We start from the raw sequence: 21,263 nt of genomic DNA on the forward strand, positions 1-21,263 counted from the left end.
CCTTTGAGGGTTTTTATGTAGGAATGTCTGAACTTTAAGTATGACTATATTATATTAAGTCTTTATGTACTGGTTTGAACTCAACTTTCCGGTGCTTTTATGTCGATGTGGCATCAAAAATAATCATAGAAGACAAAAACGGCAGGCTTTGGTTGTAGCAGCATTGAAAAGTGCTGGTATATTTAACATTGGCGTTACAAAAAAAAAAACATCTCAAACAAAGTGATGCTGCGTCATCAAGTCCAAACAAATCGACATGAAAATCAATAAAACGGCATGCTCCCACTTAAGACAAGTGACATTCCCAAAAAGATTGGCATTATTATTGTTAGCATTATTTTTTTTTCATGAATGGGTTCTTTTAATAACATTTTATAAGCAATAACATATTCCATTTTATAGAAAATAAACATCTCTAAGAAATACTATACACAATTATATTAGTACATCACATCTTACATTTAAACAGCATCAAAGACCTATGTACACCATTAAATAACGAGCCTCAGAAAAGAGAAAAATTTTAATGCAGTTTTTTTTTTTTTTTTTTTTTTTTCCAGTTTCAATACTCAAAAATGTCAACGTTTGATGTGACCAGAACTGGGGCTCCCGCTCTGAGGTGATGGGCATCACAGTGGAGCAAAAGAGGCTACATTTTTTTCAGACTGACAGGCGTGTGTCGTAGAATCGTGGCGTGTGACGTAATCACGGTTAATACTTCGGAACTGTACAGACTCATGAGGTGAGATGGGGCTGCTTCCTCATCTGCAACTATGGTGACTGTACATCTCGGATGGTCACTCATTTAGAAATAAACTCTTAAACAGAATTCATATTTTTCTTAATTTTTTTTATAAATACCTTTATACATTTTTTTTGCATGTTTTGAAGAACACAAAGCCTGACATATACCAATATGACGCAATGATGTTTAGTCATAATGCACATTAAAATACATCTCCAAAGATAAGAGCATTATATTAAAATACTGCGTCCATTATAACTCTTGGATTTTGGAATATTTAGAACCTGTGAAGCACATCAGCATGTACACTTTCCTCACATTTTGTCTCGTTTTCAACACAAATGCACAGATTGAGACACTACATCCAGTGGTTTGGTTGCTGTTTTTTTTCTTTCGTTTTTTGGATTTTTCTCCTTGTGGTAATGTTGCACTGAAGATGCTTTTTACACACACACCCATGGAAACCAACCGTGTACTGGTGATGTGCACGTGGAATGAAAATGCTTTTCACACACACTCCCAGAGAGGCTCCAGCACACGCGTGTGCACCTGTTGGCCCACGGACAAGGTGGCCAGAGGGATGTTCCTGTCCAATCAGTGTCTGCCAGCTGTCTGAGGACGATAGCAACCCATCTGAAGGCAGAGCACACACGTTCTCTCCCCTCTGCATTTTAAGCAGCCTCTCCCCTCAAAATGTGCACAAGGCTCCAGACAAAGCGTGTCCTCCTCCTAAACAGTGCCACCGCCTCGCTGCAACGGACTCCTCTGAGAAATCCCATATCTTAGTCCGAGCTCAGGCGGCAGCCAGGGTTTGAACCGCTCCCGGCTCCACCGCAGTGCAGCCTCCGGCCAACATCCATCATCTCCATCATCCGTGTGCGCTGGGTGGCTGTTGGAGCCTTGCTGGATTGGTGGCAGAATGGCAGTGAATGTGGAACACAGGAATATCTTACAGGTCCTTGAGGGGGAAGAAAAAAGAAACTGATGTGAATCCCAAACTTCATCCTCTAAATGCATTTAGCCCTTAATTTTCCCTCTTAACAACACCGCAGAGCACTTGAAGGCCTGCAAGCTCCTAATTTACGCTTTTTTGTTGTAAAGTGTGAAATCAGGCAGGTGTGATGACTATTGAAAAGCCTCCAGCATCAGGCGGATGCTGCGTGTTTGCAGAGTAAAAACATAAAAGCAAGCAGACTGCAGGAATGGGGAGATGGGTGCTGACCAGTGAACCAGCTTCTCTGCAAGAGAAAAAGACCCAGAACGCCATCTAATTGCGTTGGTGTGTTGGTGATGGCGTGCTCACTTTCCTGTTCTGCTCCTCTGCAGCCCAGCCTCTTGTTCACTTTCACAGTCTTTCCCTTCTGAACTGCCAGCTGCCGATCCTTATGCCCTGGATTCAGACCAGCTGCTTCGCTCTCTGTCTTTTCTTTCTCATTCTTTCTCTGTCGTCCTCCTGTTTCTTTTCCTGGAGTAACTGTGCCGCTCTTCTCTCGTGTCGTCCTCCTTCTCACTTTTTCTATCTGTTGATCTCAGTCTGTCATTCTCTGATGTAACTGTCCTCATTAACTGTTTGTTTTATTTCAGCGAGCAGCACAAATGAGTCTGTTCTTCCCTGTGCATGTCTGTGACTCTGATGCCCTCATCATGTGGAGCTGCAGCTGATGGAGGCGCCTTTGCGTTTGTTTTCCAGTGAATACAGGGGAGAGGAGGTGAATTTCTCATGGGTAGGATGCTCATGAGGAAACGTGCATATCGCTCCTCTTCCCTTTGATTAGGCTGCTCTGCTCAAATTGGCTCGGCACAGACCCACACAGACACACACACATATACACACACACAAAGGCCTTCAGATCCCTCAGCTGATGACAGCTCTGCCTCAGCCAGACAACAGCAACAGCTCCCCGACTTGCTCTCCTTCTCTCAGTTTTGCACTCAGGGCTTCTGCTGCTCAGACGTAGGAGTTGAGGTGAAGGGGAGGTGGGGAGTGGAGGCGCGAAGATGAGAAAGAAAACGGGAAAAAGGGATGAGAACGGATGACGGGAGGATGACTGAAAATGGAATAGCAAGCTTGTAGGAGATGAGAGGTGAACAGAGTGAAAAGCTGAGGGAGCTGGAGCGGCAGGGAAGCAAAGCGGCTAAATAAGGGGAACAGGAAGAAAAGAGGAGGGAAGAGAAATAACGAGAAGTGGAGAGCTAGGAGAGAGTGTGTGTGTTGGGGCAGCAGGCAGTCATGGTGGGGATGGTTTTTTTTTTTTTTTGATCAGGAGCCAGCTTTTTATCCCCGTCAGTCTGCACAGAGGAGATCAGGAAAGAAAGAGGGAGCAAAGGAGGGAGGGGAGGAGAGACGCAGGGAGAGTAGGCAACCGCCGCTCTCTGCTGAATGTCAGCATCTTCAACTCCCACCACCCCCCTCGCATTTGACCTTCCTCTCTGCGCTGCAGTGTAAATACATCACCACCAGACGGTGTGTGTCTCACAGGAAAGCTGATTGTGTTTGCGCCACTGACAGGTGAGGCGATTTGCAACACCGCACGACTTTTACAGACTTTTTAGACAAGAGCTGAATATCAAGCTTTAGGCTGAAGGCTGACACACCACAGTTTCATCATATACATATAAAAACAGCCTTATGAAAGCTTCAGAGGATTTGTATACCTGGCATTCACCCGAATACCATAGATAGGACCTAAACTTGGGCCACAGTTTCTTTACCCATGATGCTGCTTGAGCTTAGGGCCTTCACAGCATTTCCCACGTTCCATTTAGCACAAACAGCAATCAACAACCACAGTAAGGCTCAATTCAGGATTAATTGGTCATATTTGTTCCACAGAAACTTGCAACTGCAAAAACAGGCCCCCTAAAAAAAATAAAAAAATAAATGTCTTTAAATAGGCCAATGGAGTAAAACAAAATGGTCTTGCCAAGCATTCTTATTTTAAGAAAGAAAATATGCTAGTCACTAAGGCACTCAAGTATTTTCAAACTAAAATTATTTAGCCATTAATAACTTTTCTTTACCATTTTTCTTGAAACAAGGGTCTTCTTTACTTTACTCAGATTGAGTTTTTGCAGTGTAGTACTGTTATGGAGTTATAAAAAACAAGAATCATCAATATTAGTACAAGATGCGTCTACTATTGATGTTTTTCTTTTACACAAGGAGCCATGATGTGGTTGGATAACTGGACATAGCCCAAGGCAATACAAATATTTTTAAATTTCTACACTAATGTGATCCTTCAAAATCAACAGAGCAAACCCCTTAAAAGACAATCAATAGAATTTTCCAAATTTCTTTGAATCCTTTTCATTTCTTTAAAATGCCAGGTTCAATCATGACTCAGCATTTGTGACTGTATACGAGACCTGGACAGAGTGAGTGTGATGTCACCCGTAGAAAATGGCTTACTTCCGGCTCCAACCAAATGAAGTCAATTCAGTCGCCATTTTTCGGCACGTTGGAGCCAGACATTGTCAATAAGCAGTGATTGGTCTGAGTCCCCATGAGTCGTCATTTCTATCCAATCAGGAGTGAGCTTGCTGGAAGTCCACACCCTTATCACTTGAAAACGCGCTGAGGAGAATCTGTCAATCAAACGCTTCAACATAAGGCCACATACTTGCATTGAAACTTTTGATTGGTCGGTTTATAACTTGAAGAATTGCACTAATATGCAAAAAAAGAGCATTTGCAAGAACATGTTAAAAAAGTAGCATAGCAAAAATGGTGATTCTAACAAATGCAATGACTAATGAGTAATAGCTGTTTATTTCCTAACAGAACTCTATGGGATTTTTGCTTCCTATTTGGAACGTGAGGGGGAGGAGTCCAGTTTTCATCTGCAGTTAATGGTCAGTTACTGTCAAATGATGTATTGGTGTTGATTCTTATGCAAGTTTTAATGAAGTTTTCTTTTTCTTACCTCATGTTTAGGACATTTGATGGAGAAATCATCTTCATGGAATGTACAGCCTGCAAGGCGGATAGACAGACAAAAGGAGTGTTACAGACAAACAATAGCTAAAAGGACAAAACAAAAAACCCCAAATGCATGATAGGGAGTGGGTGTGTACAAAAAGCACTATTCCCCCCATATGAAGGGTAGAAGCACATAGAAATGAAAGCATGAACGAGGACGACAGAGTGGGAGAGACTGAGTGGCTGACATGCAGGGAGATTTGGATGGTCCACTCAGCAGGATTAAAACGGGCCTCGCTCTGCTTCCTGTGCTGGCTCGGCGGATGTGGCGGCCCTTTAATCCTCAGGCTGTACCTCTTTGTTGTGAGGTTTCACGAGGGGGAGCCATGTCACATATGTGCTGACTTGAAGACACACAACCACTGACAGCAACGCACATGCGGAGGCGCTGAGGAGACATACGTATAGGACACATAGAAGATGCACACGGGGAGGCGTTTAGATGGGCGAAACACTCATGCTGCGATGCTTGAGCACACACACACATGTTTCAGTGTCAAACAGCAGCTTGGATAGATGGAGCCACGGGGGGTTGCAGTCAATATGCAATGCACACCACCTTTCCCTCCACCTTTTCCTTTTCTCCTTGTTTTATACTCCCACTTTCTTTATTCTCCCTATTTGAAACTCCCTCCCTCTTTTATAGTTTTGTTCTCTTCTAGAGCTCTGAGCCATATCGTCTCACACTCAATAATGTTTTTCCTTGGTGCGTTTACCTTCTCGTTTTACCAACGTTCACTTTTTTCTGTCTTTTCTCATCTTTTATTAATTTTTTCCCCATTTTTTTCCTTCGCTTTCCTCCTTGGTTCCATTCCAACTCACCCCCCTCCACCACATTCTTATTTGTGCCGCTCTCAAGTATTTTCAAACCTTGCTCCTCCCTTTCTCTCTTTCTATGGTCTCTTACCTATCTCTTTGGCGCAGACATAGTGGTATTTATGAGAGCAGCCTCTCCAACAGCAGCTGAGGGATGCCCCCTCAGTCTGGCACTTGTAGCAGTTCTGGGGTTAGTCAGACAGATGGACATATGGACAAAGACAGAAAAGAAACAAACAAATTGACCAAGAGAGGCACATAGAGAAAAGAAATGTGGGAAATGTTATAAGTTAAGAGTAGTTTGAGCAGAACTTTAACAGTATCTGTGTCATTTTTTAACACAAAACTAAACGATCGTCTGGCGGTATTAAAACTGACGTACCGTTTGTGCTGAGCTGTTGGCAGCCTCCTTCAGTCCATACAGTCTCCCAGCTACCATAATTACCCCCTTGGTCCAAATGGCACAGTTTTCATGAGCCCAGTGCTCACTGGCCTCTGCTTCCATTCGCAGCCGTTGGAAGATGCTGTTGGTTCCCTCTTGGTCCCCTGAAGCCCCTTTGCTGACATTCTGAAGCTGCTTCATTTTCCTGAACCTCTCTCGAAGCGTTAATCTTCGTGGAGCGCCTTCCCGACATGACCTTTCAGGTCTCTCTGCTCTTCGATAGCGCCAGTGATGATGCCTGCTGCTGCTGGGCTCTTGAGATGATGCTTCTGCGTTTCCTTCTTTGTCCACGTTGACCTCGGCGTCGTTCTCCGAAGCACCTGGTTTTTCAGCAGTGCTACAGTCATTGCCACAAGTTGTGTTTGACTCTTCTCTGAAGGATTCTGTGTGTGTGATGGTCAAAACTTTACGCGGAACACTATCTTCTGCGTAGTATGGTCCACACAAATCCCCGAGGTCTTTGTAATTTGCTGGCTTTCCACAAAGACAACATGTAAGACTCCTACCAGATATATCTGTATTGACCATAGGCCCCTGTATCATGGCGGCAGTGTGTGGCGTCACCTTAGCCACAGTGAAAGGATTCCTCATTCTAAGAATGCCCTTTTTTCTCCGCCTCTGAAATACCACCGCGTCGTCAGGCTTGTTGACTATGGCACACCAGGATGAAAAGTCCCTGGAGTTGTTGATTCGTACGTAGGGACAAAAAGACAGCTTTGAGTTTTGATAGATCGGTTTGCGCCTGATTCTTTTCACAGAAATGATCTCTGTCAGTTTCTCCGTTGCAGTCACCACAGGACCCATGATGCCCGTGTCCTCCTTGTCTGGATTCTCCCTTTCCAATCTTGTCCTTTCTTCTATTTCTCTCTCTTCTTTTTTAGCCTGTTCGCAACCAGCAGCTCTAACAACTGCCTCAATTACCTCAATAGCATCCTTCATGCCAGGTTTTGGGCCTGGCTTTTTATGAACTTTCAGCAGCTTGACAGGTAACTGTTTTATTGGGGTTTTGCTTCTTTTTCTTTTAGTCGGGTGTGCTGATGGTTTTCGTCCTCTTCGAGGTTTTTGAACGATTTCGGTTTTGATAAACTGGGGGTTTTCTAGAATCTCATCCTGGCTAACTGACAGCGGTGTTGTTGTTTCCATAGGGGTCACTTTCTCATCTGCTGATTCTTCTTGTTTTATCCCTTCAGTGTTGGTTTCTTCAGCTGTATCACTTTTCTCTGTGGACTCCTGATCTTTTCTCTTCTTCCTTCTTTGTTTAAGGTGCATTTCGTGGTTGTTTTTGATGGCCCTCTGTTTTGCTAACCTGGGGGTTGTGACTATTAGGCTTCCGGCTTCTAAGGCTACAACTGAAACATCTGCACTCTCTACCATTGCCCATCTCTTCCTTTTGGCTCTAGTGGATTTAAGGGCAGCAGTGATTACACTTTCCGATGCCTGGTGTGTCAACTCACCTAAACCTCCTACATCTAAGTGGGTGTCTGTTGAACCCAAAGCATTATACTCTGTGATATCCTGCTGTGTGTCTACTTTAAAGTGTTCCTCTTTCTTCTCTGTCTTATTTGATACCTCATCCTTCTGTCTGTGTCTTAACCCTTCTGTTAACTTCTCCTCAGTCATTTCCTGATTTTCTCTTTCCTGTGTCATCTCTTCCTTAATGACTGATGCTTTCTGCTGCTTTGACCCCTCTTTCCCAGGTTCTAACATCTCAGTATTGTTTGTCTGAACTGGACTTTCACTTTCCTTTAGAACATTCTCAGACAACACTTTGTTTGCGGCATCATCCATTAGAATGCTGTCTGGCTGAGGTGTTGGCATGTGTTTCTTGGAGCTTGGCGAAGTAATCTTCTGTACCATAGCCTCATATTTTTGACCCCTGCCTTTACGTGGTGGGAGAACTTTTGTTTTGGTAGGGCACTGATGAGGATTTGCTGCCACATCACCCACGACGTCAGTGACACTAATGTCTTTGGTTATGAGGGTGACTGTGGAGGTCTTCTTGGGTGGGCCGCGCTTTCTTCTGGGACCTTGCACATTTTTTTCTGTGAGTGTTGGGTCAACCTCTTCCTGTGTTTCTGTTTGAGGTGGTGCAATTTTTGGTTTGGGCTTTGGACCCCTCTTTTTCTTGATGGGTGTCTCTGGGGTAGATTTACGCTGATTTACATTTAGTGGTGGGGAGGTCTTTTTCTGAGATTGCAGGAGGAAATCTGATGGTGAAGGTGGTGCAGGTGTGTCAGAAGCATCTGGTGTTTTAACCATGTCAGAACCAGTAGTTGGAGTTAGTTCTACATCAATATTGTCTTCTATTACTGGAGAAACATCCCTGACTTTAATTTTTAATAATGTATGGGTGTCTCCTTGTGTGACTTTCTTTTTGTCATTTTCCAGTTTGTCTTTTGGGGGTTTTCTGGATCTCAAGACCATGTTCTTACTCTCATTTTCTACTGCCTTTGCCTCAGGTTGTACTTGGCTGTCTGCTTGCGCTGGTTTAGTATCCTGGTTCAGTTGGGGTATTGAGGTTTTAAGGCTTTTTCTACCTCTACTTTGTTGCCCTGCAACAGCTTCAACTGTGACTTCCTGTTGCACTACTTTTGCTTTAGTTATGGAGCCTTTGGGCCGACCTACTACACCTTTAATAGAGGGAATATCTATTGGTGTCAAAGCATCCTCAAGCTTGAGTCCAGGCTTAGGAGTCAGTTTAGGTCCAGGTTTTGGGACTGTTTTTGTAACAGATTTTGAAACAGGCTTTGATCTGAGCTTTGAACCTGGTTTGGGTCCTGGTTTACGTTTAACAACAGAGTCAATTTTTAGCGGTATTTCTGTTTCATTTGGTAAAGGTTTTGGTCCAGGTTTAGGTCCTGGTTTTGAAATGGACTTTTGTCCAGGCTTAGGCCCTGGCTTCATCCCAGGTTTTATTCCTGGCTTTGGTCCAGGTTTTGAACCCGCCTTTGGGCCGGGCTTTCTCTTCAAGTTGAGTTCAGTTTTGGTTTGCACATCTGTTGCATTAAACGAGCGGGTGCACATTCTTGAACGAAAACCATCTGTCACTATTTTGGAAGTCTGACTTACAATGGAGTCCTGATGTGGTAGATCAGTGTGATCTGAGTATAGCTCAGTCTTGCTGGGAGTCACGTCCAACATTTGTGAGGCAGGTGTGGCTCTTTCCTCATCCTTTTCCTCCTCCCTCTCTAAACGTAACTGTTGCCGTATCCTCACACCTGAATGAGTTATTCTCCGTCGACCTCTGGCGTGCTTACGTCCAAATGATCTTGGTTGGGAAGATGGAGCTACCGGCTCTGGTTTAGCCAATGGAGTCATGGCACTAGTGCAGCTGATGCCCGATTCTAAATCCTCATCACCTTTTTTGGGGGAAGGTGGCGTGTTTGCCCAGGAAGGAGCTGACGGGAGTATTGACTTCCCTGGCAGTTGAGGAGAGTCTGGCTCCAGCACTTTAGCATCACTGTGATCAATATGATCCCTTCCCTGCACCGGAGGTGCTGCCTTTTCGGTGAGAGCAGAAAATACAGGCATGGCAGATTGAGACTGAGGGACAGTGTCACCAATGGCTGACTCTCTCGCAGAAGGATCCATCCCTGCATTAGCTGATGCTAAATTAGCTCTGACAAATGCCCCTGCAAATTCATCATCTGTATTGAACTCAGAACTCAAACTCTCTGTTCTACTGAAAAGATCTCCAGAAGGATTCTCTTGGCTAACTCTATTATTCATGTGCTCTTCAGTCGATGACTGGCTGAGTTTCTTCCCCTCCCCTTGGTCTACTCTCACCTCTTCAGAGAAATGAGGGGAAGCTGAGCTTTTACGTTTTTTCTGCATGTCTTCCTCATTTTCAACGACCTTCTCCTTTCCCATACCCTCTTCTCTTTCTTCATTCTCTTGATCTCTGCTCTCTCTTTTATCCGAGTCACAGTCTTCCAAGACTTCAGCTTGGGGTGTTGGGCTGGCGTTCTCTGAGCTATCATCCTTTTCAATGGAATATTGATCCTGCTCAAGGTCACCCCTTGAAATAAAAGAAAATGTTTTCACTGAGCTTTCAGAAGCTGTTGGAGATTCTGATTTGAATGCCTCTGTCTTAATCTCCCGACCAAATGGATCTTTGTTGCTTGAGTCAGAGAGGTCTGCTGGTGACTCTTCAACAGAATCTGCTGCATCAGGGTCATATTTGCCCTGGACCTCTTGGTACACTGTGTTCTCATAACAATAGTGTTTTTCTGTCATACCTGTATTTATTTTGCTGTAAGCTGCTTGACATTTTTCTTCATCTGACCACTTATCTGGCTTCTCCATTGACTTGGCTGAATCTGAAAGTCTCTCCCAGTCATGTTTTTTCTCTATTGTCACCTCGTCTTTGTCAACCGATTTATCCATCCATGCTGACTCTTCAAAATTCTCTTTGCCAGGCTCTATGATGCTCTGCACATTTGATGGGGAATCTTGTTCTTGTTTCATGGGGCTGGGAATCATGACACTTGTGGGAGACCGCTCGTCACTCAAGCTTTTTGCAGGAGTACTCATGCCGTCACCTACCTGTCCTGGCTGACACCTGGTAGGGTCAGGAGTTAGGTTGTGGAGACCTGAGTCACCAGACCTGGTTGACATGTCATCAGGAGAAGCAAGCGAGCAAGACGAGGCTGTGTCAAGACTGATTTGAGTGTTGTTGTGGGCCTGAGCCGGACTTCTGCTCTGGCCAAAGTAATAGTAGCCTCTATCTAGAGGTTCTTCACTACTACTGGAGTAACCACCCTCATGGATTTCCATGGGTATTGACTGGTGTTGGGGGGTGGAGTAGCGGTCCTGCATGGGTCCCCCACCCACACCACCACTGCTATCTGCATAAGAAGGACTTTTGTACTCTTCACCCTTTTTAGAGGACACTCCACTTCCAGCACTGCTGGTACTCCCACCACTGCTGCGTTTACTGGCTTTCTTGTTTGCAACCAATGCCTCAGAAAGCAGCAGCTGCTGGACATTATTTGAGATGTTCTCCACCTGAGAGGTGAGGGCATTCAGGCTCCACAAGCTGGGGTTAGATAACAGTTTCTCTGAAAAGCGTTCTTTCATGGTGGGAACTTGTGGTGTTGTAGTGAAGCTGTGGGGGGCTGTGAGCGACACGTTGGGTGATGGGTGTGACCGCGGGGGCAGCAGCATGTTGTTTGCATTGGCCTGATCCTGCATGCCAGTTGAGGAGGACGAAGAGGTTGAGGCTGCCCCAGGTGTCATGGGCGGCTGGCTGTACTGGAATGAGTCTGGATTTGTCATTAGTGGTGAAGGGGTGGAACTGTACGAGGGTGAACGCCCGACAGAACGTGCAGGGGAGTGATTGGAGGAGGGGCTACAAGTCTGATAATACTGCTCTGGAGATCTGACTGGCAGGTCTGACAAACAGTAGTTTTGTTGGGGTTGGTTGTACTGTTGGTACTTCGGGTGGGGCTCTGAGGTGTTGGTCAAGGACTGTAAAGAGGGCTGCTGCTCATAAACTCTGGGGAGGGCCTGCTGATAACTGTAATTATTCTGGGTCGACCTGTAGTTTCCTTGCTTTAGATTGCTGTGGCTGCTCATTTGTCTTACGTACTGGGAATTCGGAGGTATGTTGTAACCTTTATAGCAGTGGGGCATTGGATTGCACTTTTCCATGTATGGAGATGGAGAAGGGGAAGGCTGTGGGTAGTGCAGGTGGCTCTGGGGATACATAAGGGGTGAAGGGGCAAGGTTAGGAGGGTGAGGCTGACTGTGGGGGCTGGTATAAATAGAGGTAGAGGGCTGATGGCACTGGGTCTGAGAATGCCCCATAATGTTCAGGTCCATGTACTGAGAGGAAACCGGCGTGGGGGTACTGCCAGCTTCCAAACGTCCCACCATCTCCTGTTCAAACTGTGCAAGTTGGGGTGAGTCCTCCCACTTTTGTTGGGGATGCCCCTCACTTAAATACTGGGCCGAGTAACTACTTGGGCCCATGTGGTTATTGTACCCTCCAGAACCCTGCAGATGCTGACCAGGGTTTGTTGGGGGCACTTTGTTTCCTCTGAAGGACTTCTTTGTCTGTGAGGCTGCTGAGCCCCCATTTCCACTGCCAGTCCCTCCAGCAGTCCCTGGGTATCCAGCATAGGTTTGCTGGCTGTAACAGTCTTTGGATCCTCCTCCCATCCCTCCTCCTCCGGCCGGAGGCATGCTAGCAGTGTTTGCCAAGGAGTGTGTTTCATAGCCCGGTCTGCTCTGCCCCGGGCCTGGGCCTGGATGTGGTCCAGGGCCTGGATGTGGATGCTGAGGGTGGGGATGATGAGGGTGTTGCCGGTAGGTCTCCAGGCGGGATAATTCATGGGGCTCCTGCTGGTAGCAAGGCTGGTTACTGTGGTAACCGCTGCTGTGCTCACGAAAGGACTGCATATCTCACTCCTGTAGCCAGGGCAGTGAATGGGGAGGAAAGGTGAGAAGGGAAAGGGGGAAAGGGGATGGTTCTGGATGTTGAGAATGAGGGAAAAGAGAACAAAACAAGAAGTTCTGAGGATTAGTGAACCTTGTCAGAATTGTAAACATCAATTTAAAAACTCTTCAGGATTTAAAGTGAAAACATTTTTATTTATTTACAAAAAAAGTTTGAAATCCCTTTATAAATAATAACAGGAAACCGGCATAGAAATCTGAAACAAAAAATATTTGTCATAAAGTAATATGGCATGATTAAGATAAGTCATACAAAACAATTATCATTGATGGAAAGACTTACAATACGTTGCAATGAAGGATTTTGCAAAATTTAATCTAATAAAGTATTTTTTTAAATTTGATTTAAGTGATGTTTTCTGGTCTCAGTTACTCTGAGATCCCCTTTCTCCTCTTTTGGAAAACCTCCACTACCGGATATTCAAGCAGTGTGATATTAGTGTGAGCTCCAAACACAGAATATTTGTCATGATCTTGAAACTGCATTAGGAGTCTGTAACCTTTAGCTAAAACAAAAGAGAGAACTAAGGAGAGTCTTTCCCGGAGACAGAGCATTGTGTGTGTTTTTCTATGTGTGTATCTCCATGTGTGTGTCAGCCACCTTTAGCATCACACCCTTGCATTTGGTTCTCACCAGGGACGGAGGTTCATCCCACCAGACACGGCGTCATTGAAGCTGATAGCACGTGAGGCTTGTGTGAAGTCATCCTTGTTTTCAGGAGTTTGTGCAGCTTTTGGAAGTTTCTAAAGTCAGACAGTTTCATCTTCACACTTTACTTTGCTCTGAGTTCACTTGTTTTTCAAGACCCACTCTGATGGAAATTGTGTTTTTGGTGTTTTTAACAGGTTCTGTGGCATTTTTTCATGATGGAAATGAAGAAAATTAACCTTAAAATTGACTTTCTGAGTATTTCTTTATTCAAATTGTTGTGAATCAGAAGCAGACAAAAAAAGCAGTTTGAAAAAGAGCTCATTTGTAATGTAGAAAACAAAATGAGTGGGTCAAAACCTCTTAGTACGTCTTTGTTTTCCTCATCTGAGCTGCCATCTGACTCAAAACTGTACGCCTAGACAGTTCCAACATTGAGAGGGGCTGTAAGGTTGTGGGAATAGGTGTAAACAGAGAGCTCTCAGAAACAGGGAGCATGCCAATGGCATTTTTGTGGTTCCACCCACAATACAGAGGGGAATTTTTTAATCAAGTACGGCCGCTCTGCAGAAAAGATATCCTAAAGAACGACACAGATTTTTAAAATTTTTGATTAAAATAGATAAATTAAATGCTTTAAAATGGCTCAAAAGTTGACTGGAGTGGGTCTTTCAGCTCCAAGGTTCTGTCTGAATGTGTTAATGCTGGTTCACAGAAGGACCTTAATGGGCTGCCTTTAGAGGACAAGGAACATGAGTCTCCAAGATAAGACTCACTGAAGACAGCATCAGGGATGGACACAGGACTTCTGGATTTCAGTCCTTTTCGAGGACATATCTTAGTGCTTTTGTTTGAATATTTTCCTTCATATCTGCTTTTCTTCTCTACAAACCAATCTGGAGGAACAGCTAATTGGATTTTTCGCTGATTGTCTCACGCTTAAGACGAGGCAAACACACCAAAGAAACCATCTCTCTAATCAATTTACTCCACCCCTGCTTCAGTCTGTTCAAATACACGTGTGGAGTGGCGAGTCTACATTCCCGTCACGTCTCCTCTCCACCTCCATGCTGTTCCTCCTCCACACAGGGAGCGCTGGCACTGTGGCACTCTGCTGAATTGGTGGATGCTCTGTGCTTCTGCTTTAGTGAGGGGTCAGGTAGGAGTGAGGATGAGATGTGTGTGTTTAGATGACCAAATATTACTTGTTGATCGTCAAAAAGGTTTGTGTGTTGGGTAGTGCTTGCACTGATCGAAGGGGCAACGACCAAGAGACAAAACCCGCTGTCTGTCTCTTTCTTCCACTCACAGATCTACGTGCACCCTGGCGCACAGTCAGCAAGACTCCCACAGTCTGATTCCTTATGTGTGTGGGTTTTATGTTGTCCTCATTCTTCCTTTTGTTGCACCTTCCTTCCTCCTGAAGCTGGCAGTCTTTTTTTGCATCTCTCAGCACAGACTCATCTGCATAAATAGAGCATTCTCTTCCTTCTTCAACCCTTCCTTCCTTCTTTTTTCTTAAAAACTGTCTCCAATCTTTCTGATGGGAAAGGAAAATGGCTACAAGAGAGAAAGACAAGGCTGTTGGGGTCTGAATGAAATCTACAGAGGGGGGGGTGGAAATTATGAGGGAGATGGAGGGTGAGGGGATGAAGAAGCAGTGGGGAAGAAGCGATAAGATAATAAGTTTGATGAGGAGGAGGATGGTTGGAAGGGGCTGCAGAGGACAGAGGAGGAGAGAAGATTTACTGAGTGGGCTTTACAACATGGCCTCATGGGAAATAGGAGACGCCGCAAACACCACACGGGGGCCTTTGCATGCAAAACTGCAGATTCTGTTTAGGATTTCAAAGTGTTATAAACTGGAAGAGGGCTTCAGCTCCACAGACAAACTGCTAGACAAGTGACTGATGAATGTATTCAGCCCTTGTGTTGTGCTGCACTCCTCTATACCCAGGATGTGCTCCCCATGCATGAAAATGTGTCTGCTTCTAAGAAAAGAAGGGAGAACAGAAGGGAAAGAGGGAGAGGAAAGGATAGAGGGGGAATCTGATTGTTCCGCTGGATGTTCATAGTGCACACAGAGCTTCTCCCCCCATTTCATTCCTTTTTTATCCTCTCTTCCTCTCTTTCACCACATCATCCTCTGAGAAAGCTGGAGATTGGATTTATCTCCTTTCTCAGCATACATGCATACGCGCACACCACAAAAAAGACAGAGAGACAGCTCCCTCGTTCTGTCAAACCCTGCCTCTGAATCACTTTTGCTTCAAAAGCTTTTTTTCCCCCGTTTTTCTGCTCTCTGCCTGTCTTGACACCAATAAACACACACATGGAAACACACACACGCATAAATGGAGGTGCAGAGTGGAGGGATTGGAGCGTCTCTGTACGTGTTTACCTCCCCAGCCGTCCTGGTTAATTATGCATGCGGAAGGCAGTTTGCTGGTGAGGTGGAGCGACCTGGGAGGAAACGCACTCGATCGCTCACACATCCCGTCACATAAAAAGTAACACCTCACCGCCACAGCCGGAATTGTTCCAACGCAAACTGGCGCAGTGCACGGCAAAGTTCAGCTCGCACGCTCCCTTGACACCCCCACCTAAATAAACCAAACACGTTGCCACCCCTGCTTCCTCTTTGGTTTGCGCTCTTATCTACCACATCTGGCTGTAATGCCCTGCTTAGCACAGCGTGCTCCAAAATAACACAGCAACCAGCCCCATCACTGCTCCCAATCAGTGCACTGAAGCCCCATTTCTAATTGCACAAACATTACAATCTGGATTCATCTTTCCCTCTCTGCATCCTCCTTTTCCTGATAGGGTTGTTCCCTTTTTACCAAATGACCTGAGGACGAACACAGTGGATGAGCAGACAGACAGACAGACAGACTGATGCAAAGACAAACACGCATCATCTGTGTGTCTCTCTGCAGTGTCTGACCAGACAGTGTGGGTGGCTTCCTACCCAGGAGGGAGGCTTAGGAGATTGAGGAAGCCAATATCTACTCAGACATTTGTCAGTGTCCCGTTGTCATGACACTCAGCTGGAGGTCACAGGGGGTCACTGGCAGCCAGTCACATAGATTATTGGAAGACACGTATAAGAGACCGAGATGTGCCACAGATACTGATAGACAGGCGACAGATGTAAGTTGACATGACCGTTCAGGTAGAAAATAAAATCTGTCAGATGGCAAAGTGGTAGAAATGTGTGCGTAAGGAAATATGATATTTATGATGAAAAACAAAAATAAAAGGAAACAGTGTATTACTTTGTAGGAAATAGAAAAATCTGTCTGTGCTTTTTGCAGTGCAAGACAAAGTAGTTCACTATACAACAATGTATAAAGCAGCAACAAACCCTGCATATGATCTAAACTATATATATCAAAACCATAAAAAAGAAAAAAGAGCAACAAGCAGAAAATGAGCCTTAATCATTTTGAGACTATTATGGTTCAGTTCACGCAAGGTCTGTGTTTGTGTATGATGTTGAGTCGTCCTGTCGTTGGGGTTTAGCGATGACTCATCAGAGTTTGCAGACATGGCTGGCTATTTCATCACAGATGAAGATGACACTTTGGCCTCAAATTTCTGCTGGATGCACACATGCAAAAATACCACACACGCGGTTCATGCAGACACTTTTCACAGGCTGGTGGAAGAGCAGAGGAAACTCAGCTGCTGAGACAGACAAGATCCACTCAGATAAAAATAGTGTTTTGGGTGTTTGGGTGTTCTTGTAGCATATCTCTTATGATGGAGGACATACAGTACAGACCAAAAGTTTGGACACACCTTCCCATTCATTTGAATGAGAATGTGTGTCACAACTTTTGGTCTGTACTGTATATTAAGAAAATGCAACTTAAAATTTCCTTTCTCAGTATTTCTTTATTTAAATCGTGGGAATTCTGACATACAAAATACACTGGGCAGGCAACAAGATCTGTGCTTCAATTTGATGCATCCACTTGTAAACAAACAGATCCATTAGTGTCTTCGTTTTCCCCGGCCAAGCTGGCATCTGTCTCAAAATTGTATGGCTGGATATCTCCATTATTGCTCACCATTTTTGTTGCACCAGTAATGTTAGGTTGGCGTTGTGAGGGGCTCTCAGCAATGGGAAGGGAAAGTTGGGGAGGGGTGTCTCTGTGCCTCACAACTGTGAGGCGAATTTCTAATGAACTACTGCCTGTCCGCAGAAACTATGTCCTTAAAAATGCATTTTCTTTAAATAAAACAAATTTACACTTGCAATCTGGATGCAAAATTATAAGTAATCTGTTGCAGTAAAACATCAATTTCTCTGCTGATTTTGAATGGGGCTTTTCTTTGGCTAATGAAAATTTGTTTTCCAGTGATCAGTCCGTGAAACTTTTCAGTGTCATCCTGCTAGGAAACGTGCAAGGGATCTCTAGACTGCAGAGCAGAAAGTCAGCTAAAAAGGAATTGCCTAGGTTTTTTTTAGGTCCCTATATCTTTCAGGCAAACGTTTTTCAGATCAAACTTGTGGTAAAACCCAATCAAATTAAAATTTAGAGTCAGATTGTGTTAAGCGGATTCATGTTATATGAAGGAAAACCTCTTAGATTTCTTGATTGAACAAAAACGAGGTGATTAAACTTTTTTTTTTCTTGCAATGTTCTGCATTCAGAGCAAGCCTCTTCTGGGCATGCTCACCCCAAAGTCCAGACTTGTCTGGACTCAGCGCTCCTGACATTTCCAAGATTTCCTCCCAGCATCCATTAAATATCAATTTCTTTACTGTTTTTCTTCATATTTAATAGCATGTCAACCTATTCTTTTAAAGCCCCCCCTCAAACACACAAAAAATAACCTGTAAATGGAGATTCATGTAAATGGGTTTTCTAATTACATCCTGAAGGAGAGATTGCTCTCTAAGAGGAAACCACCAATTATATTGACAAGTTCTGCATAGAATGACTTTTCCCTAAATGCTTTTAGAGTAATTACAAACGAATTTTTGAAAAAATAAAAAGGAGGTGTTCAGTTTTGCATAATGTTGACTGAAATCACTACCATGGCTTCACACTTCCTTCCCACAAACATCCTTTCACTATTATAGATTACTTACATGGTGGCTACAAGATGAGCGTTCGGACTGTGATAGGGCAAATCTGGAACACCTATAGCTTTGTGTTTTCTCCTCTTTTTTTTTTTTTTTTTTTTACTCTTAGCTTTGACCTGAAACCATTCAACCCTCTCTTGTTCTGCTCCCCTACACAACTGTCATTTATCTTTTTTCAATCTATCGTTCCCTTTTTGTTTGTCCCTCCGTCTTTGAGCGCAGTCACCTCCAGCCGGAAGCTGCCGAGCGCTGCCCTTTGAAGGGCTAAACCTGGCTTTGTTGACATGGTAACAGAGTGATGAGACGGGTGGGGATGCAGGAGAGGTGAGGGATGAGCGAGAGAGGATGATAGACGCACACACGCAATCAAGCGCATACACATCCCGTTAGGAGGTTGTGCCTTTTTTTTCTTTCTTTTTTTCACGCAAAGGTTGTCTTGGATACTTGGACATGTGACAGGAATCAAAAGAAAGGCAACCGGTTGCTCATTCCCTGTTGTGTGTCCTTGTGTTGGCAGAACCACAGAGTGTGAAGGCAGTCAACAGAAAACATGAATCAGTTTCAGCTTGGGAAGGCAATCTCCAACATGTGTTACAAACATTTAGCATGAACGCGTTTGTGGGTTTGGGCTTGATGAGAGCTCTAATGATCGGGCCTGACTGGCTGCAACACCCCTGCAGTGTGTTTGTGTGTTTTATGTGTGTGAGGGCACTGTTGGACTCTGGGTAACCTCCTTCAGAGCAAACCTGGTGAGACATGCCGCCGCAAAAGACAGAGACATGAAGAGAAAGAGCTGGATTGATGCTTGTAAAGTCAAGATAGCCTCACCCACACGCTTGCTGGTTCTATTTATTGTTCACACACACACACACACACACACACACACAAATACACAGGGGAGTTTAGGTCTTGTAAAGTGGGCCACAGAGCTTCTTGGAATTCCATCAGAATCTTTTAGTGAAGGAGATTGGAGAGGAGAGGAAAGAAACAATGCAGGGGGATGATTGGATGAGAAGAAGACAAAAGTGAAGCCATCAGAGATAAAAGTGTCTAGAAACTTCTCATCAACAAGAGCTGGAATTAACTTTCCTAAAACCTAAAGTCCCACTCTGATCATCTTTAGATCTATTAGAAAAGCGTTTCCAGTGGTTTTTGAATTATGATTTTGTGTGATTCTGTGTGATTTTTGAGGACATAGTTTCTGCAGAGTTTCTGGTCAGGACTGTTGGTATGGTGTAAGCACACCCCCCTTTCCCTTCATGTTGCTGAGAGCACTCAATTTACACTCTCTCCCATTAGCTTACAGCCCTTTATACCCCCATCCTGCTGTTTCAACAAAAATGGTGAGCAATTTTGGATTTATCCAGCCGTACAGTTTTGAGCCAAATGTCGAAGAAAATAGGTTGTCTGCAAGTGGATGCATCACAATGGAGCAGAGCAGGGAGCTTGTGATCTGCCCAGTGAATCTCTACATCACAAATACAATCTTTTTCAAACTGCATTTTTTTACGTCTGCTCCTGATTCACAATGATTTGAATAAAGAAATAATCAGAAATGCAATTTTAAGCCAAATTTATTTACACTTTTCCTCCATCATGAAAAAATGACACAAGAAAATGTTAAAAAACCAAAAAAAAAAGGTTTTCATCATTTAAATCAAAAGCTGAAGCTAGAGGGCACCATGTCTGATTTGTTTTTTTCTGGATTTCAAAAACGTCTTTGAAAAAAATCTGCCTTCTTTTGGGTGAAAGTACTAAATATTACTAAGTTGCGTTGCTGGGAATCTGGTGTGAGGTTAGAACCCTGGTTTATGTGAGTTCTCTCTCACATTTGTGCAAATTTTGACTGATGCACGTGTGCACACAGACACAAAAATGCTGATTTGCACCTGCGCCTCCTTATCCCACTTCAGTTCATCTGATTGATGATGCCATGTCATGCCTGCTAACTCTCTATCACACTCACGCAGACATGAAAACACACATCCTGGCACTTCATCTCTACTCTCCCACTCTCCTCTTCTTCCAAGTTGTAGCCTCAGTCCTCACGACTTTCATGTCCTTCCGCTGCCCTGCAGCCACCTTGCAGCTGCTGGCCATGTGCGTTTCTCTGTGCATCTTTGTGTGTGAGGGAGTGTGTAGGTGTGACCTTGGGTAAGAAAAGGGCAGGCTGCTCTTTGCTTTGGCATGCTGAGCTGATGCTAGTGGTGGCGAGTGACCTCAAATGTCACTGCAGCTTTTCTGTCTTTAGGATTGCAGTTGCCTTAGGTTTAGGCAAAGTTAGGAGCAAGAGTCAACTTCAACCCGGAGCTGATGTGGTACTCTGACCTTTGGTCATGCTTGAAATGCATTTTTTTAAGTATTTTTTTCCAGAAGTCAGTGTGTAATGTTTTCCAATATTAGCAATGCATCCTCAATTAAATTGCACCGAAATCTTTCCTTGTGCCAACATCCAGATTCCAACATTTGGGGAATCAACTGTCAAACGCTGATTAAAAAGCCTAAAAGTGCCATCTTTTTCAGACTGCAAGGCACACTAAAAAGTATTTAATTTCTTTAAAAAATTAAAATTGCGCCCTATGAATTCTGGTTATGTTTACTGAGAGTTAATGATTGCTGATAGATAGATAACCTGTAGAATCATGCAAACAAAGACTGGTCAAACTGGGAGTTCTGGAGGAAGACCAAAGAATAAAACTTGCCTCCTTAACTCCTCCTCTTTCCTCTGAAGATCCCCCTTCAGTGACCTGACAGAAAGATGCTTTATCCTACTGTCACACTGTCACTAAACTAGACAAGCCAAAGCTACAACAATCTTGGAGAAGCAGGAATGATGGAAAGTGCGTAACATGAAGCAGGCCTCTAAAAAAAGTGGAAGACAGCGTGAGAGAGATAAAAGAGGCATTTGAGGGAAACGGTAAAGGGGAGGAAAGAAGCAAATGAAGGGAAATTGGGAGGAGATGGAGGACCAGCTGGGAATAGGTGAGAACCAGCACGGTGACGGGAAAGAGGGGAAATATGATATGAGAGAAGGCGAGGGCGAAGAAAAGAGCCAGAGAAAGCGACGTGAGA

The 21,263-nt window shown here is 44.2% G+C and overlaps 1 protein-coding gene across 3 annotated transcripts; it reads right to left on the bottom strand.

Annotated features, from left to right (window-relative positions):
* Nucleotides 1–147: 147 nt before the first annotated feature.
* Nucleotides 148–12,486, bottom strand: rai1 (retinoic acid induced 1). Of its 3 annotated transcripts, XM_004071694.4 has the most exons (4): nt 5,926–12,486; nt 5,635–5,728; nt 4,672–4,721; nt 1,128–1,703 (listed from the first exon to the last, which is right to left on the bottom strand). In XM_004071694.4, the coding sequence occupies exons 1-4, from the start codon at nt 12,385–12,387 to the stop codon at nt 1,695–1,697; spliced, it is 6,615 nt and encodes a 2,204-aa protein (XP_004071742.1). In that variant the 5' UTR covers nt 12,388–12,486; the 3' UTR covers nt 1,128–1,694. The 3 variants fall into 3 exon arrangements, with proteins under 3 accessions (XP_020560990.1, XP_023813343.1, XP_004071742.1); XM_020705331.2 differs by lacking the exon at nt 5,635–5,728 and having other exon boundaries at nt 148–1,703; XM_023957575.1 differs by lacking the exon at nt 4,672–4,721 and having other exon boundaries at nt 148–1,703.
* Nucleotides 12,487–21,263: the final 8,777 nt, after the last annotated feature.

This window comes from Oryzias latipes, chromosome 8, assembly GCF_002234675.1.
Source record: "Oryzias latipes chromosome 8, ASM223467v1".
Lineage (NCBI taxonomy): Eukaryota > Metazoa > Chordata > Actinopteri > Beloniformes > Adrianichthyidae > Oryzias > Oryzias latipes.

What these genes read in the sequence shown, in the direction of transcription:
- rai1 (XM_020705331.2), bottom strand. Translation starts at nt 12,387, where the DNA reads ATGCAGTCCTTTCGTGAGCACAGCAGCGGTTACCACAGTAACCAGCCT. An exon ending in CCAACAGCTCAGCACAAACG is followed by an intron (nt 4,722 to 5,925) that starts GTACGTCAGTTT and finishes TCCGCCTTGCAG; the next exon opens with GCTGTACATTCCATGAAGAT. An exon ending in TCAAATGTCCTAAACATGAG is followed by an intron (nt 1,704 to 4,671) that starts GTAAGAAAAAGA and finishes TTCCCCCTCAAG; the next exon opens with GACCTGTAAGATATTCCTGT.